Source organism: Aedes aegypti, chromosome 1 (genome assembly GCF_002204515.2).
Source record: "Aedes aegypti strain LVP_AGWG chromosome 1, AaegL5.0 Primary Assembly, whole genome shotgun sequence".
NCBI classification, from domain to species: Eukaryota; Metazoa; Arthropoda; class Insecta; order Diptera; family Culicidae; genus Aedes; species Aedes aegypti.
Window position 1 is genome coordinate 24,208,206 of NC_035107.1, and position 16,241 is coordinate 24,224,446.

The 16,241-nt window shown below is 36.2% G+C and overlaps 2 protein-coding genes across 7 annotated transcripts in view; one reads left to right on the forward strand and one right to left on the reverse strand.

The window, feature by feature from the left end:
* The window catches only part of LOC5565679 (centrosomal protein of 162 kDa), a 127,442-nt gene that overhangs the window by 78,683 nt on the left and 32,518 nt on the right, over positions 1 to 16,241 (reverse strand). Inside the window, exon 1 of one of the 6 annotated variants that reach the window (XM_021839175.1) lies at positions 12,101 to 12,462. The exons of the other annotated variants lie outside the window; for them this stretch is intronic. Within the exon in view, the coding sequence (XP_021694867.1) occupies positions 12,101 to 12,115 (15 nt within the window). The 5' untranslated portion in view covers positions 12,116 to 12,462. Of the gene's footprint in view, positions 1 to 12,100; positions 12,463 to 16,241 lie in introns of those variants that run through there. 6 annotated transcript variants of the gene reach the window in all.
* Positions 1 to 16,241, forward strand: part of LOC5575256 (carboxypeptidase B) — a 59,726-nt gene that overhangs the window by 26,392 nt on the left and 17,093 nt on the right. The window lies entirely within an intron of this gene.

Below are 16,241 nucleotides of genomic sequence, written 5' to 3' on the forward strand. Positions count from 1 at the left end.
TCGCCGGAAGTGTCCTTCTTCATGACAATAAAAACATTCGCGATTAAAACTTCTTGTTTCTTGTCCTCTTCCTCGCTGGATTCCAATATTCAACGCTTTGTCATTACAATCGTCGAAGTTCTCACTCATCTCGCATCGCCGTCGCCATTCATCTAATAGCTTACCTTTTACATAGTCGAGCTTCAATTCATTTTCCGCTCGACCCTCCAGCGTCGTGATCAGTGGATTATAGGATTCGGGCAAACTCGATAACAGCATTGCCACGATCCAGTACTCCGCCAACTTCTCACCCATACCGAGTAGCTTATGCACCAATCCCGCCATCTCCGTCAAATGCTTCGACATATCGCCCCCTTCCGATAATCGCAACGAACACAACTTCCTCAGTATATGTATTTTGTTGCTCAGAGATCCACGCTCATGATACCCTTGCAACTGGATCCACATTTCATTTGCCGTGGTCGCTCCAAGAACATGTGCTAACTGGCTATCGTCAAGAGCAAGCCCAATCACAGCTCGAGCAGACGCATCCTTTGCAAGCCAAGAAGCACCAGCATGTTCCGGTTTGGGATTATTTACTGTGTCCCACAATCCGTCTTTCACGAGTAATAATTCTATTCTGAACTTCCAGCTGGCCCAATTACTGTCATTCAGCCGATCAACAACTGCCTTTGCTTCGGCCATTTTAACACTTTCAAATACACAAAATTCACTAAGTCTTTCACGCTACTTCAACTTTCCTAGAGCACCCTATGCCAGCTTTGTCTACTCAAGTTCTAAACGCACTCAATTCATAAATCTTCACAGGATCTTCTTCCTTACTCTGGGGCCATAACCTGTTGAAACTCGAAATAACACCCGACAGCCAACCAAAAACTACTACGGGATTTTCGCGTGATTGAAAGAAGACACCATTAACTCTGATAAAACTAGGATAATATATTTAACGCATTGATTAATAATTACACAAGACGCTTTTTCTTCAACCGGAATGGACAGCAACAACAAACAGTCTGCGCGCCAATTTTGTCAGCCAAGGGGTAGCACACTTCTATTTAATTCGCTCGACTACAAGGGGTCGGACACTACCGTTCTCCCAACAACCGGAATGTACCATTACCCGGAAAACCCATTTACCAGAATGCACCGTTACCCGGAAAACCAAATCTTCTATTTTCGACAACCTTTATTAGTACATTTGTATACAATTTTTATTCTCTTTCATTGATGCTGAGCACAAATTATGTCATGCTCACCATGGACATTCTCGACTCCTACGGTTTCCCTAAAAACTTTTTCAAGACATCTTCAAACTGCTATGGACCAAATATGTTGTTCTTCTTGCCGGCGTTACGATTCAACTGGGACAAAGCCTGCTTCTCAGCTGTTCTAGGAGCATTTCTACAGTTAATAGCTGAGAGCCCATGTCAGCTGACCATTTTTGTATTAATTTATAGTTTGACTAGCAAGTAAGTACTCTTGCTTTGAAAAGTCGTCAAATTTAACAACCAGAAATAATTTTGAATCGGCGGTATTCAATTCAACCAGCATCAGATTGATTGATCTTTCAGAATAGTTTAACTTTGCCGCAACGTAGGCCCTAAGCTATAAACGAATATTACGATACTAAAATTCGGTTGAACATGTAATTAATTTGTGATTTAAATAGAAAAGAATCGCCTGATATAGATCGGAGAACTATGTCTACAAATTTAGGCTATAAAACGAAACATTACAGGCAGGGATAGAATCAATGAAAAGAATTATTTTTGTTATACATATTTGATGCCAAATAATAATGAAGTCAATATAAATCGAAAAAATTGCCTATCAAATAAGGTAAGGTGCATTTGAGTAAATGGAACATCTCAGCACACGGTGTGCTGAAACACACATATTATCGAACTTACATGAACCTCCGATCTTTTTTCAGTATTAGTTAGCCTTGGTAGTCAAAAAAGGCTTGCGGCATATTAAAAAATCTTTCATCGGCAATAATTTGAAAAAAGTTGATTTTTATATTTTTGCCCTTTCCTTATATAAAGGTTCATAGGTGAATATTGGAGTTACACTAATGTTGATGAATTTTTAACGGTTTAATACCATTCTGACGCATTTTGAACACGACTGAAATATCATATGTTTCATATTGTGCATCCTTTCTACCTGCACTCAAACAATATGACCAGCCCATGGTAGTATACCGTTTTATAACGACTTCACTTATTGACATAACCTCATTCTCATATAAATTTAAAGTTACACACTACAACTCATAAATATAATCCAGGCTTACCTTATCTTTTTCGTTCATTTTAGACATGAATGGTAGATGCGTTTGCAAGAATAGTCCAACCAGAGAAATTATTACCTCTAATGAAAGCTTAGTATTAGGGGAGGTGTACCAGTTTTTGCCATCCTAAGGAACAATATTGTTTATACATAAATTAAAAGACCTTTGGTTACTGACAATGCATTAAACGAAAGCTTTCAATCCATGCTCAAGAGGGAAAATACAAAAACTAATCAGAAACTTTTTTTTGTATCAAAAATGGGGGTGGCGAATACTGGACCACTTGCACCAAAAAAATTCGACATCAAATCATACTCTTCGCTAGTAATGCAGATAAGTCGAAAAATTGGTATGGCCTACGAGCCGGATTGATTCTTGCCTGCATCACTAGCAAAGAGTATATTTAAAATTTGAAAAATAAACAGATATATACAAACAAATAGGGCACTGCTCTGTTTTGATTTTGTACGGAATTTTCATTCCTACTAGCCTTGTTGTTCACAATTATTTTGAAAGAGTGAATGATAAAGGAAGACATTTACGCACACGGATAAAAATCTGATTCCCACACCATGATTTACAAGTCATGAAAATCATAAATAGGTAAGGCCATGATATCAGGACTACAAATCATGGTTCCTGGAGTCATAATCATGATTCTTCATAAACGCAACATCCAGAGCGACAACATAAAGCGGTGCACTTTGCTTCAAGTCACTCGCATCGATCACCCAACACTCATCACGATAGATTGGTACTGTGGTAAAGTACGTGGCTCTCAATCTGAAGGTTCGTAGTTCAAATCTCACTCTTCCAAATTTTGTTTTTTTTTTTGTTTTCATTTTATCGGGTTGACTGACATAAATATAAATAGATCCGAAATGGATGCGCGAATCATGATTTTCGAGCATTCGGTGCAATCTGGCTCATGGTATCGTGAGTCCAAATCATGGTGTATTTTCATAAGATGAAAACACACTGGAATCATGATATCCGGGTGCATAATCATGATTTTGGATTCTGATTTCTACCCGTGCAGAGCTCTGTACGGTATGTCTTCATTCAAAACTATAGTTTAAACAAATATTGTGAAATAGCTTTACAGAACATGTAAGGGTTATATGCAGAAAAATTAGAATTTCAAAACAAAAAATATCTAAAGTCCTGACTTTTTATGTAAGTGTAACAATATAATGCTATATTTGTAAAGTTTTTATGCAGAATTTCATTGAAATCTTGCAGCCACTCGTTGTATATGTTTATATCATCATTAACGTATCCTCAATTCCATTCGCCTATCTAACACTAAATACTTAAATTTATGTTTTCATGTTACACTCGATTTTCCAAACCTCGATATTAAAAGGGCCATCGATTGAGAAAGGTACAGAGTTACAGAACACAAAACCAGTGCAAATACAATCCAAGGGACCATCGAGGTAGCCATAAAATCTAAGTTTCACTATGGTTATCAAACTCGATATCGAGATACGAAATATAAAGTCAGGGAGAGTTGATTATAAAAATTTATAAAATTGTTGTGTCTGTTTTGCAAGTTGTGCCTTCCATGAGTGTGCAGTCGTAAATAAAAGTACGGGATTGCGTTGGATCGATTTGCTATCAACGTCGCATTATTCTTCATTTTATGACAAACGATCCGACGTGATCAAGCTCTACTGTGCGCAATGCGAAATATAAGAGCAGATTCTTGAATGCGCAACACTTCATGATGGACTTAAAACTATAAAAGCCATTCACTGTGAATCATGTTGAATTTAACCATCTTTCAAGACTTTTGCGTGCACATGAATGTGTAGCCTACGTGTATCCATTTCAGGGATTTTCTATTATGATTGAAAAACTCTGCCGCATACATCAATATGCAAGTACTGATTTGATTCAGCTATTATGATCAACTCCTTAGGTACGGAAAAAATTGAGACACCTTATAGAAAAAACTTGCATAAGCTCACAGTCTATGTCCAAGTTGGAACATTTTTCCAGAATGAAGAATACAAAGCGTTCGTATAAATAGCTAGCTATCCATAAAAAAATAGTGATTTTTAGCAATATAAAATGCGGCATGCCACCATGGGCTGGTCATGTTCTATGAGTGTACGTAGGAAATGATGCTCAATTTGAAACATCTGATAATTAATTCGTGTTCAATATATGTCAAATTGGCAATTAACCGTTAAAAATTCATTAAAATTAGTGTAACTTTAATATTCTCATATAAACCCTTATATGGGAAAAGGGCAAAAATATAAAAATCAAATTTTTTCAAATTTTTGCCGGTGAAAGATTTTTTAATATGCCGCAAGCTTTTTTTGACTACCAAGGCTAACTTTTAGTGAAAAAAGATCGGAGGTTCATGCAAGTTCGATAATATGTGTGTTCCAGCACACCGTGCAGCACTTAAAATTTTTTGAAGGTCTGATGGTTTTCTCATTCCTGTAAATAAGGATATGTAGCTCGTCATTTGTTTTGACAGCCATGTTCACATTGCAGCTTGCAATTTCAAAGTAATAAAACTCAGTCCTCATAGTCCATATTGATCCAAAAAGTATCACTATATGCTCTGACATGCAAAAAACATGCTAATACTTTTTTTATGTGAGTCAGAACAATATCAACTGATTTTCATTAATTCGAAATTGAGGCATGATTTAGCAACAATCATCAACGACGCGTACATATTTCTATGACAGCCTACTTCGCCTTAAATTAGTTTGGATTCCAATTTTGAAATTGCATAAAAAACAGGAAGCGAGGTAAGCGACATATAACAGTGCGATTCTCATTTTAGTTTTATGATTTGAGGAAAGTCAAAAATATCAAGTATTAGTTTAGTGGCTTGGTGATCGAAAGTAGGGAAATAATTTGCCATTGTGATGTCCATAAACTAGAAAGTACAAGAAGCAATCAAGATATTTCGTTATTTTCTACTAAAAAAATATTGCCAACAATGCCGAAATCGATGTAACTCGAAAAAAACGCCAACCAAATAAAGATGGCTGAATGTCAGATGACTCGAAATGGGTCATTCTAGGGAAAGGGATATTCGGGGGATTTGAATGCGGGTGATTGAAGTTTGCGAAAATGACATTCGGTGAATTGACACTCGGAGAAATCAATCACAATCAATCGTATTGAAAATTCTAATCATTGCTTATTTATTAACATTTGGACACTCGGAGAATGTTAAAAGTAAAGTTACATAGTAGGAGCCTTATTTAGCCCGTTCAGCTAACACAAGCTTCAGAGATAAGTTTAAAAAACAGCTTATTTTTGAAAGAAGGGTGAATCATCTATGAAATGCAATTATTTGAAAATGGTGCATATTGACATGATGATATTTTAGACTCGATGCTTATGTATTTTGAAGGAAGAACCTCCCCTGTCCATTATCTTTGGTAGTCATTTCAAATATTTTTAAGGCAACATACAGACCTGAATGAACGTAAAACTGTTAAAAAATCGTTGTTGAAATAAGTATACAATGTAGAGAAATAATTTTCCAGGTAATGTCGGAGAACCGTATTTTTCAGCAAACATAAGTTTACGGCTAATATAAATATGCCTATCATAAAAGTATCAATATTTTGTATTTTAGCCAGGAAACTTTTGCCCCACACTAGATTTGAACTCTTGCCCCACCGGTGGCAAAAGCTCGTTTAAGACAATGAATCTTGAAACTGTTATAACTGAAAATGGGTAAACAATTTGACTCACTGTAAGGCATATATTTTGCTTCAACTGTTATTGTTTTTTCTGGATCATACCACTAAGGTTGAACTTTTGCCCCACCTTACTCTATAGTCAGAACAGCCTTTGTTTAAATGAAGGAAAAACACAAATAAATGAGTAAGCCTTTCATAACAGTTGTTTGTTTTTTTTCACCTTGATTATTTTTTCGAATCGACGTAAGTAACTTTCATACGGTTTTGAGAAAATTTATTAAGAATAATCACAACCTGTCTTCCTGAACTGTTTAAATACTTAAACATTTTTCGACGTGTACATAAGGGCGGTTGAAAATTTAAAAAAGTTTGAAAATCGAATCTCCCATATGTTTCTTACCATCCTTACCATTAAAAAAGTATTCTGTGAAATTTTCAGTTTTTTCGGTGGTGATTTAAAGGTGGCTCGAAGACAATGTAGCTTTTATATGGAAATAACCTGGGAGGGAGGCACAGATACTACACACGAAATATGACACAAAGTTATTTCAAACTGCAGGAAAACTCCAGTATGCTAACGACAATCAAGGCAGATTTGATAAAAATCGCTAGTTTTCTTTTGTTGTGTACCTTCGATCGTTCTGGACGAAGGGAAAAAGGGCCAATGTTTTCTATGCATTTCATTTTAGTTTCTATTGGAAAAAGTGTAACGATGTGTATTTGAATACCGCATATTCAATCAGAATAAAAGGTGCTATCTTGACATTTCTTTTGAATAAGCATGAATAGCGATGTTTTGTCACACTTTTTAAAATGCAAAAATAATTTTTGATCAATTACGCGCTTTTATCATGTTTGTCCATTGTTTGAGATCTCACCTTCTAAGATCTGGGCTCACCTTGACGTGCATAAAAATCGTATCGGTTTCCCCCTTCCAGGAAATAACTATGGATAAATTTTGAGGAATGTTCGAAACACGCTAGTACTGTAATTTAAGTACAAACTTATCAACCCATAGTGAAAAATCATTCTTCTAACCCTTATGAAGGATGTTGCTAAAGAAACAAATCCCTTTTGAGTTAAGATTTTTGTAGTTGTTTGCAGGGCTATACTGCCCATAACTGCATAACAGTCACATTCGACATTTTTGACAAATTGGAGTTAATACCATGGAGAGTCATCAAATGATAAATACTTTCCATCTACTTACTGAAATCTGTGAGATTGTTCTAGAAAATTCGAAAAAAATACCAAGTTGTTTTGTCACATTGGTAATTATAACCGCATAACAGTCACACTGAGATTATAAATGGGCCTCGTAATGTAATATCAATGAAATTTCTATCAGAATTATTTTCTGACTATTAACCTAGTATGCGATATGAGTTGTACAAGATATCAGCCTCAAATAAGGACTTTTGAGTGCCTGGTAATTTTTAGAAATTTTAGTTTCCTCCCATACTGCCATAAAATGCACACTTGGTATTCAATTTACTCAATGCCTACTTTTGTCGAATGTTACAAATATGCAGTTATGGGCAGATAATCCCATATTAAGCTAAATAATAGCAAACAAACTCATACATATTTCTTCTGCTATTCATCGGATTGATTTTCTCTCTTCAGGCAAATTCTTCATTGTGGTGAAAGACGAGTTTTTACTATGGGATAATAAGTTTGTACTTACATTCCAGCACTAACGTGTATGGAACATATTTCAAAATTTCTGCATAGTAATTTCAATATAAACCTACATTGCTTTTGGGCCACCTTTAAATCACCACCGAAAAAGCTGAACATTTCACAGAACACTATTTTTATGGTGAGGATAATAAGGAAGATATGAGAGATTGGATTTTCAAACTTTTTGAAATTATGAAACGCTCTAGTGTACATCGCATAAATTTTGCAAGCAATCAGGTCGCATCAAAATACTTGATAGTTTCTATTGTTCCCCACAAAAATTGTATGACAAAATGATAAGCCATTTCATTCAGTTACTTACTACGTTTTTGTACCAGTGTAAAATACACTCAAGTAGTGTTTTGTTTTGATTCGTGGTTAAGTCACTTTGTCTCTCCATACAACGGAGCGGTGAAAGTAATGGTTAGATTGCGAAATTTAATAATCTCACTTAAGTCGTTTCGTAAATCTTGAAATTAAACGTTCTAAACGTGAAAAATCAAGTTTGTTTTATAATTTCGTCTGTGAAACATGTAGGATTGATGAAGTAAGTTTGTTTACTTTTTTGACTTGAGGCTGTTTGAATAAGTATTCGAGAAATGTCATTTCGACCTAACGGCCCTTTTGGCCTACATGTTTAGGCCGAATTGGGTTGTTAGAACTTAGGTTAAGGTTATTTTATTACCTTTTTATTTTTTTCCTTATGTTTATTTGAATGGCACTCTGTGCTCGTGGCGTCCACTATGCCGGCATCATAGTTCATCTGTAGCTGCTTTACCGATACAGATCTATTTTCAACTAGTCTATATTTACATCTACTTTCACTCTCTTCTACTCTTTTACTCTCACACCGAGCGAGCAGGTAGGAGAGTGCTCTGCTGTTAGTCCAATCAATTTCCATATAAGCCGTAGTCCATTGCTCTTGCGTTGGTTCGTTTTGCCGTGTTCCTGAGTCGTTTAAGGCTAGCTGCCTTCGAAGAAGCTCAGTTTGTCGCAGTCACCATCTGATACTGACGGAGGATGAATGTGCTCCCCAAAACACGGTCCCCCGTGCGGTGGCTTCTGGTGGCTGAACGGGTTTTTTTGTGGAGGGGCTGGGAATCAAACCCATGACCTTCCGCTTATGAAGCGGAAGCGTAATCTCAAGGCTACGGACCCCCCTAAGCCCACAATATTCGCTGTGAAAATATCTAGAAAGAACAGCCTTTGCTTAAAAGAAGGAAAAAAACACTGCACTATGGTCCAGAAAGCAGTTTTACGATGAAGTATATTTTCAGCTTTAAAATGGAGCATTAGACGAAAACGGTCTTCTACAAAGTTGATTTTTTATTTAGGCCTTCTGTTTGCTGTTATTGATAATTGTATAACTTGCTTTCTTATTTGAAGAAATCATAGTATACATGCTGCAACAAAGTTGTGGACCATTCAATTTCAAGCAACCTTGGTTAAAAAAGTTTTTCTTGTAGCTCTTGTATTATATTAAAAAAATACGATTTTTTGTGAGTAAAGGAACACGCTAAGGTACCGATTTTAGACAAAGATACAATGGATATTTGATGGCTGGAAAACCATTTTCAAAATAATTAATTTTTGCAGCTAACAAGTTTGCTTGTGTTAGTGTACGTGTAGTACCAGTTATGCAATACAGTTAACTTTCCCTTACTCGATATTTCGTATCTCGATATCGAGTTAGAGAACCATATTAAAAGTTGGTTTTCATGGCTAACTCGATGTCGCAGTTGCACTGGATATGTGTTCTATAATTCGATACTTCCCTAAATCGATGGTCCTTTCATTATCGAGTTAGGGAGAGTTGACTGATATAATTTAAAACGAAGCAATGGTGCGAAAACATTCAACATAGTCAAGTATTTATGCTTAATATTGCCGAATGACCCACTTACCCCACTGATACGCTTCCCCCACTGTACCTTATCCTTGTTTGGGAGTTATTGTCGTTTTTCTTGCAAAAACACGCCTGCTTTGATTGCTACTATCTTTCATTGGGGCAAATATAAAAAAATATCTATCGACTGCATTCAAAAGACAATATAAAATCGTATATTATATCCTTTTTCTGAAAAAAATCTTGGTTTTTTGTCAAAGTAGGCGTGTTTTTGCAAGAAAATCAACAATAACTCCCAAACGTAAAGAGATAGCGAATTCCTTCACTCACAAACCAGTTTTCGTTGAACCACCCTAGGTCACTATAGGGAAAAAAAATCTAAATCGGTCAATTTAAGAGCTTGAGCTTGAGCTTGATTGGCCGCCCGTGGATGCTACTCCAGTATCGCCAGATCAGCTGCGCTTACACAAGGAACCAATCGAATGACTGCTTGGGACTAACAGGCATCCTCAGTGTATAAGTGCTGGTGATCTTCTATTTTTAGGCGACAATGGTGCCTGCCACGTCAGAATGCAGACCAATGTGGGGAAGGGGAAGGAAATGATGTTGCACTTATACTAGCCCACTGTAGACCGTGGAGTCCGACTGCGTCTACGCCGGTTCATGCGGGAGTGTATGGATTGGGGGAAACGCATGGCAGAGAGGTTTGCTTTTTTGGTTAGCAGACTGCCTATGTATCAGGCGTAAGGAAAGGCATGCGCGCGTGGAATAATGGAAGCGTTAGGGAAACGGTTTCTTGTCAGTCCCTGGGTCTAGCGTTTGCTATGAACGAATAGTTTGAGTGTGATAGATTTAGAATGGAAGATAGAAGCAAGTGAGAGATATATACAACTACAAAGTACGAGGAAAGGGACGGGCCTGGGATTGAACCCATGATCTTCTGCTTGTGAAGCAGAAGCGGTAGCCATCAGACCACCAACCCCGTCTAAATCGGTCAATTTAAGAGCTACAGAAAAACTTTTTTTTGGGCAAAGTTGCTTGAAATTGAATGGTCTACAACTGTGCTGAAGCATGTATACTATTATTTCTACAAGAAAGAAAGTTGGTTGTCCCCCTAATTTTCAATAACACCATCGAGTTAGGGAAGTAACGAGTTACAAAACACAAAATCAGTGCAACTGCGATCCAAGGGACCATCGAGGTAGCCATGAAAACCAACTTTAACTATGGTTCTCTAACTCGATATCGAGATACAAAATATCGAGTAAGGGAGACTTGACTGTAATATCTTTAAGCTATTTCATTAAGTGCTTATTTTTTTTACCATTTGCTTCCAAAACTATTAAAAATGAGTATATTCGTAGGTTTGTGTAAAAATGTGTCAATTGTGTTAATTGCTCACAGGGAAATAAAATTACAGCATGTCAAAGTTGAGCAGTTTGTATGAAAAACAGCTTTCACTACTATTATTTTGAACACAGCTGTTGATCTAGATGTTTGAACTGTTCAAACTTTTGGGATTGTTTTGCCCGTGTTGTTCTCCAGCGAACTTATTTGGATGATGTAGATATGTGAACACGAGAAACGCGATATATTTGCAATTTAATTTTGCGGCCCTCACCATGTTTTGAAAGCATTTAGGTGGCTCGTATGATTGGTTCGGCTGAGAACCACTGGTAATTACAGAGTATCCATTCAAAATCAGTTTTCCAATTCCCGGAATAGAACTAGTCAAACTAGTAATCCAGTTAAGGCTGCTCGGGACATCATCATAATCATCCTATCCATTTGTAGAAGCAAATCTCAAGTACCACTGCATATATCGATTTATCACTATAATTCTATAATGTAGTGCACAACCCATTAAATTTTCAGCTTCATCGATTCATTAAAACTCGAGATTTGCTTCTGCAAAGTTTTGATGATAATTGTTAGAGTGAGACAAAAGATAGGGATAATAACACGGTCTCCCGTGTCACCTTAAGTTCACCTAGAATCAGTATCATCAGTAACTCCAAAAATCCTCTACAAATCTACTGATAATAAAAAAATAGCCAACAATCTTTTCTCGAATCCAATAAAATCCTTATTAAAAATCTACTAATTACCTTTTCAGTGGTATTTCAAAGAACTTTTAAGAAACTGGTTAATTATCGCCTAGGCTCCCGTTAGTATTCCTGCAAAGATTTTATTGAGAATTTACCATGAACCTAAATGTAAATCTATCAAGCATCTTAACAAGAACCTTGTCAGATTTCCCTAATTACTCTTTCAAGAATCTTTTTTGCATTTTTAATCCTAATTCTCGCATTTTGCATTTGCATCGATATTCGAGTACAGTGTGCTGTAGTGAAGCTCTTGACCTTCCCGCTCAACAGTGCAAAATATCATTTCTACTCTTTCCACTGCTCGTAGCCATTATATCGATAAGCGCTCCGCTAATGGCCTCCAAAAGTATCGCGTGTCCGTTGCAAACCTTTTAAGAATTAGAAAAGCAAAAACCAACTGCTGCCTCTTTACCCACGCACAGGTTGCACTTACTAAAAGCTAATTTCCGGACTGGAGGCGTTGGTCACGAACGAAACTCGTACTCACCTCGAACCAATCCATAATCCTGCTTCCTTATTTCCGGGATTTGCTAAGGTGCTCCAAACTTCTGCCAATATATCCCTACGCGTGATTTACACTTAGCGATGGTTTCCTTCACGAGTCCCGAATCGCGTGTCGCCGTGACGGATGGCGGCAATGGGATTCCGTTCATCAGACACAATAATTAAAGCAATTACTTCCGCGATTACTCCGTTTCCGTTTCGCTCATTCGTCACAGCACCACCTGGTTTAAGTACTTATTTCCAGGCCCATTCCGGGCAAGTGAGAGGTTAAATTGTAATTAATTTCACGCCCCCGATCACGCTGTAAGACGCGACTGAAATCTATCGTATTATTCGGTCGAACTTGCTTGCTTCTCGCCCCGACGGAACTTAGTTTAGGTTGTTTTATCAATAACTCCTCTCTTCGGACGAATGCTAATTTAAGTACCCTCCTCCGTTGCATTTACATACGTACAATTGCCCGACAATTGCTTTCGGTTGTTGGTGCGCAATTAGACACGCCCGCCTCCAAGCACCATCTGGCCACCGTCACCCCCTCGATATCGATGGGTTATTAGAATAATATTATGTTTGGCTTTCATCGCTTCCTGGCGATTCCTGATTGTGAGTGATCCACCTAGCAGTAACGTTTGGCTTAGCCTGGGTAAAATTATCTGTTTACAATGAATCAGAGCTCCATGCTTGCAAAATTATGCCTAGTTTTGGTACAAAAACTGAAATGTCCCACAATACGGGTATCCCCGGTGGTCATTCTTGAGTTATTTCGGTGGTCACAATAAGCCAGAGTGGCCATTCATCTGTGATTGAACAAGAAGAGTCCCAGATATTCAAAATCATGAAGATTGAGCCGTCGCATGCCTAGTTTTGGTGCTAAAACTTAGTGGTCCCATGTTACGGGTTTCCCGGTGGCCATTCCGATGCTCCAAAAGGACCAGAATAACCATCCATTTATGCTTTTGGCAAAATACATCCAAACATAAAAAATCGTAAATAATTGGACACAACTTTTGGCTTTAATTCATAAATAAATTCGAGTAGTTTCATCGAATTGTCCAATACTGGACCGAATTTTTTAGGGATATTTTTTTGTGCGCCGGTGGTTGGTTTCTTATTACAGATAAATTTATTATTATTATTTTAGATCAACCGAATAGTACCGATGGCAATTACATTTACATAACTGCGATGGAAACTAACTTTTCGGATGTTCCGGGTTTCCGGAACGGGGTATTAGGGTGCCAATGGAATGTATGGGAAAAATTTTGCCATCGATTTTCAAAAAATGGTAGTGCTCAAAAGTTTTGTGTCCTCGAAAAAAGTCCCCATGCAAAATTTGAGCTCAATCGGACTTCATTAAGTGGACCCCCAAAGCGGTCAAAGTTTGGCTTTTTTGACCCATGAAAAATCTCCCAATGGGGGGGATGGGGGGGGGGAGTGGTACATGAAATTTCCGAAATCGAAATTTTTTTTTTGATGCCAGATGTCTTAGAAATGCATGAAACGTCGAGATCTGGTGTTATATGTAAATTTTTTTTTTAAATCGACCTTTTGGGAAATTTTTGAGTTGGGGGAGTGAATTGAATTTGAAATGAACGATTTGTATTCAATTGCTGAGAAATTCAAGGCAATAGTATTGAAACATATCCTATATCATTGTTGGCCACTGAAAGCATATTATATGTGATATTTCATTAGGGTGGTTCATTTACTTTCCATTAGGGTGGTCCTTTTTGTTAAAAAATAAAAAAAAATAAAAAATTGAATTTTAATTGAATATTGAAGACAATAGTATTGGAACATCTCTCACATTATCGTAAGCCATTTTCTACATTTAATACGTGGTATTTTATTAGGGTGGTTCACTTATTTTCCATTACGGTGGGCCTTTCTGTCGAAAAATCATAATTTGAATGGGATATTAAAAACAATAGTATTTTATCACCTCTTTCATCATCGTAGGCCATTTTTTTATTAGATTCGTGATATTTCATTGGGAAGGCTCATTAAATTCCATTACGGTGGTCCTTTAAAAAAATTGAGAATTTGAATGGAATAGTAAATACAAGAGTAATTAAACATCTCCTATGTCATCGTAGGCCACTGTTAACATATTATATGTGATATTTCATTGGGGCTATTGTCCTCAGTTTTGCATAAGGGTGATCATTTAATTTTTAAAATAAAAAAAAATATATATTCTAAACAGATCTAACAAATCAATTTTGTTTGTATAATTTTGAATCATGATTCTTCATTGGCATGCAACTCTTCGTTAAGATATTTTCATTAAGGTTTTCTTTTGAATAGTTAAAATAAAACGTTTCAACAACAATAATCAGTGAATTCAGTGAAGCACAACTCAACTGCCATAATCAAAATACAGATAAAAAAGGAATGAAATAATTTTTGACGTATTCAAATTATGACAATAGCTTGATGGGCGACGATGAAGGGCAACAAAAGTGTTTAGTTTATATTTTCAAAAGAGATTCTCAGCCTTGGGCTCCTTCATTCCCGAAACAAAAGTACGTTGCCTTCTGCTTGCTATAGTACACGCGATTCGGTTGTGACAAAGTAGGCAATTCCAGTTTTAACAATCAGTTCTCGTTTATTCTTCAAAGATGTAACAAAGTTCCTTATAGAAATTTCGTCGGAATTTGGAGTTTCCTTTGGAATTTTAATCGGAATTTCCTTCGAAATTCCTTTTAAAATTTTTATTGGATTTTTCTATTAAATTTCCTTTGAAATTTTCTACGGAATTTTCATCAAAATTGGAAGTTTATGCTGAATTTGCTTCGGAATATCCTGTGGAATTTTCTTCGGTATCTTTAGAAGTGCCCTTTTGAATTTTCTGTGGCATTTCCTTCGAAATTTCCTATGAAGTGTCCTTCGGAAATTCATTCTGAACTTTTCATTGGAATTTTCTTCGAAATTTACTTCGGAGTTTCTTTTTGAGTTTCCTTCGAAATTTGCTTTGGAATTTTCTTTGGAGTTTCCTTCCGAATTTCTTCCAGAGTTTGTTTCGGAATTTCCTGTGTAATTATCTTTGGAGCTTCCTTCAGAATTGTATTCGAAATATTATTTGGAATTTCTTTCGAAGCATTGGAATTTACTTTGGAATTTCCTTCGAAATTTTCTTTGGAACTTTCTTCGGAATTTCATTTGGGATTTCTTTTGGACCTTTGAAATTTAGTGCGGAATATTCTTAGAAATTTCCTTTACAATTTTCTTAGGAATTTCTACAGAGTATTCTTGAGAATTTCCTTACAAATTTTCTTTGGATATTCCATAGAAAATTCCTTAGAACTTTTCTACGAAATTTCCTTTTAACTTCCTTTTTTATAGCAATTTGCTTCGGGATTTGCTTTGGAATTTTCTTTGGAATTTCCTTAGAAATTCTCTTTTGAATATGCTTTGGATATTTTTCAGAATTGTCGTCGGAATGTCCTTTGGAATGTGCTTCAGAATTTCATTTAGAATTTTATTCAGTTTTTTTTTAATTTTTTTTTCGGGATTTCCCTTATATTTTGAAAGTTTCCATCGAAGTTTCCTTTGAAATTTCTTTTGGAGCTGTGTTTTTTTCTTCGAAATTTCCTTAGAAATACCTTTTTGTATTTCATTCGGAATTTGCTTTGAAGATTTTTATGGAATTTCCTATGGAGTTTTCGAAATTTCGGAATTTCAACGGAACTTTCTTCGGAATTTCCTTTGGATTTTTTTCGGAATTTCTTTTGGAATTTTCTACGCAATTTTCGTCAGAATTTCCTCTGAAATTTGCTTCAGAAATTCCGTTGGATTTTTTTTTAGTTTCCTTCGGAATTAACTTTGGAATTTCCGTCGAAATTTCCTTAGGAGTATCCTTAAAAAATCCCTTTGCAGTTTTCTTTGAGGCTACTTATCAAATTTTCTTCAGAATTTCCTTTGGAATTCCTTTATTACTTCCTTAAAAATTCTCTTTGAAATTTCTTTCGGAATTTCGTTTGAAGTTTACTTCCAAATTTGTTATAGAGTTTCCTCGGAATTTCCTTTGGAATTTCCTATGGAGATTTCGGAATTTTATTTAGAAGTTTTGAAATTTTGATTGGAATCTCATTTACTTCAGAATTTCCTTTGGAATTTCTTTC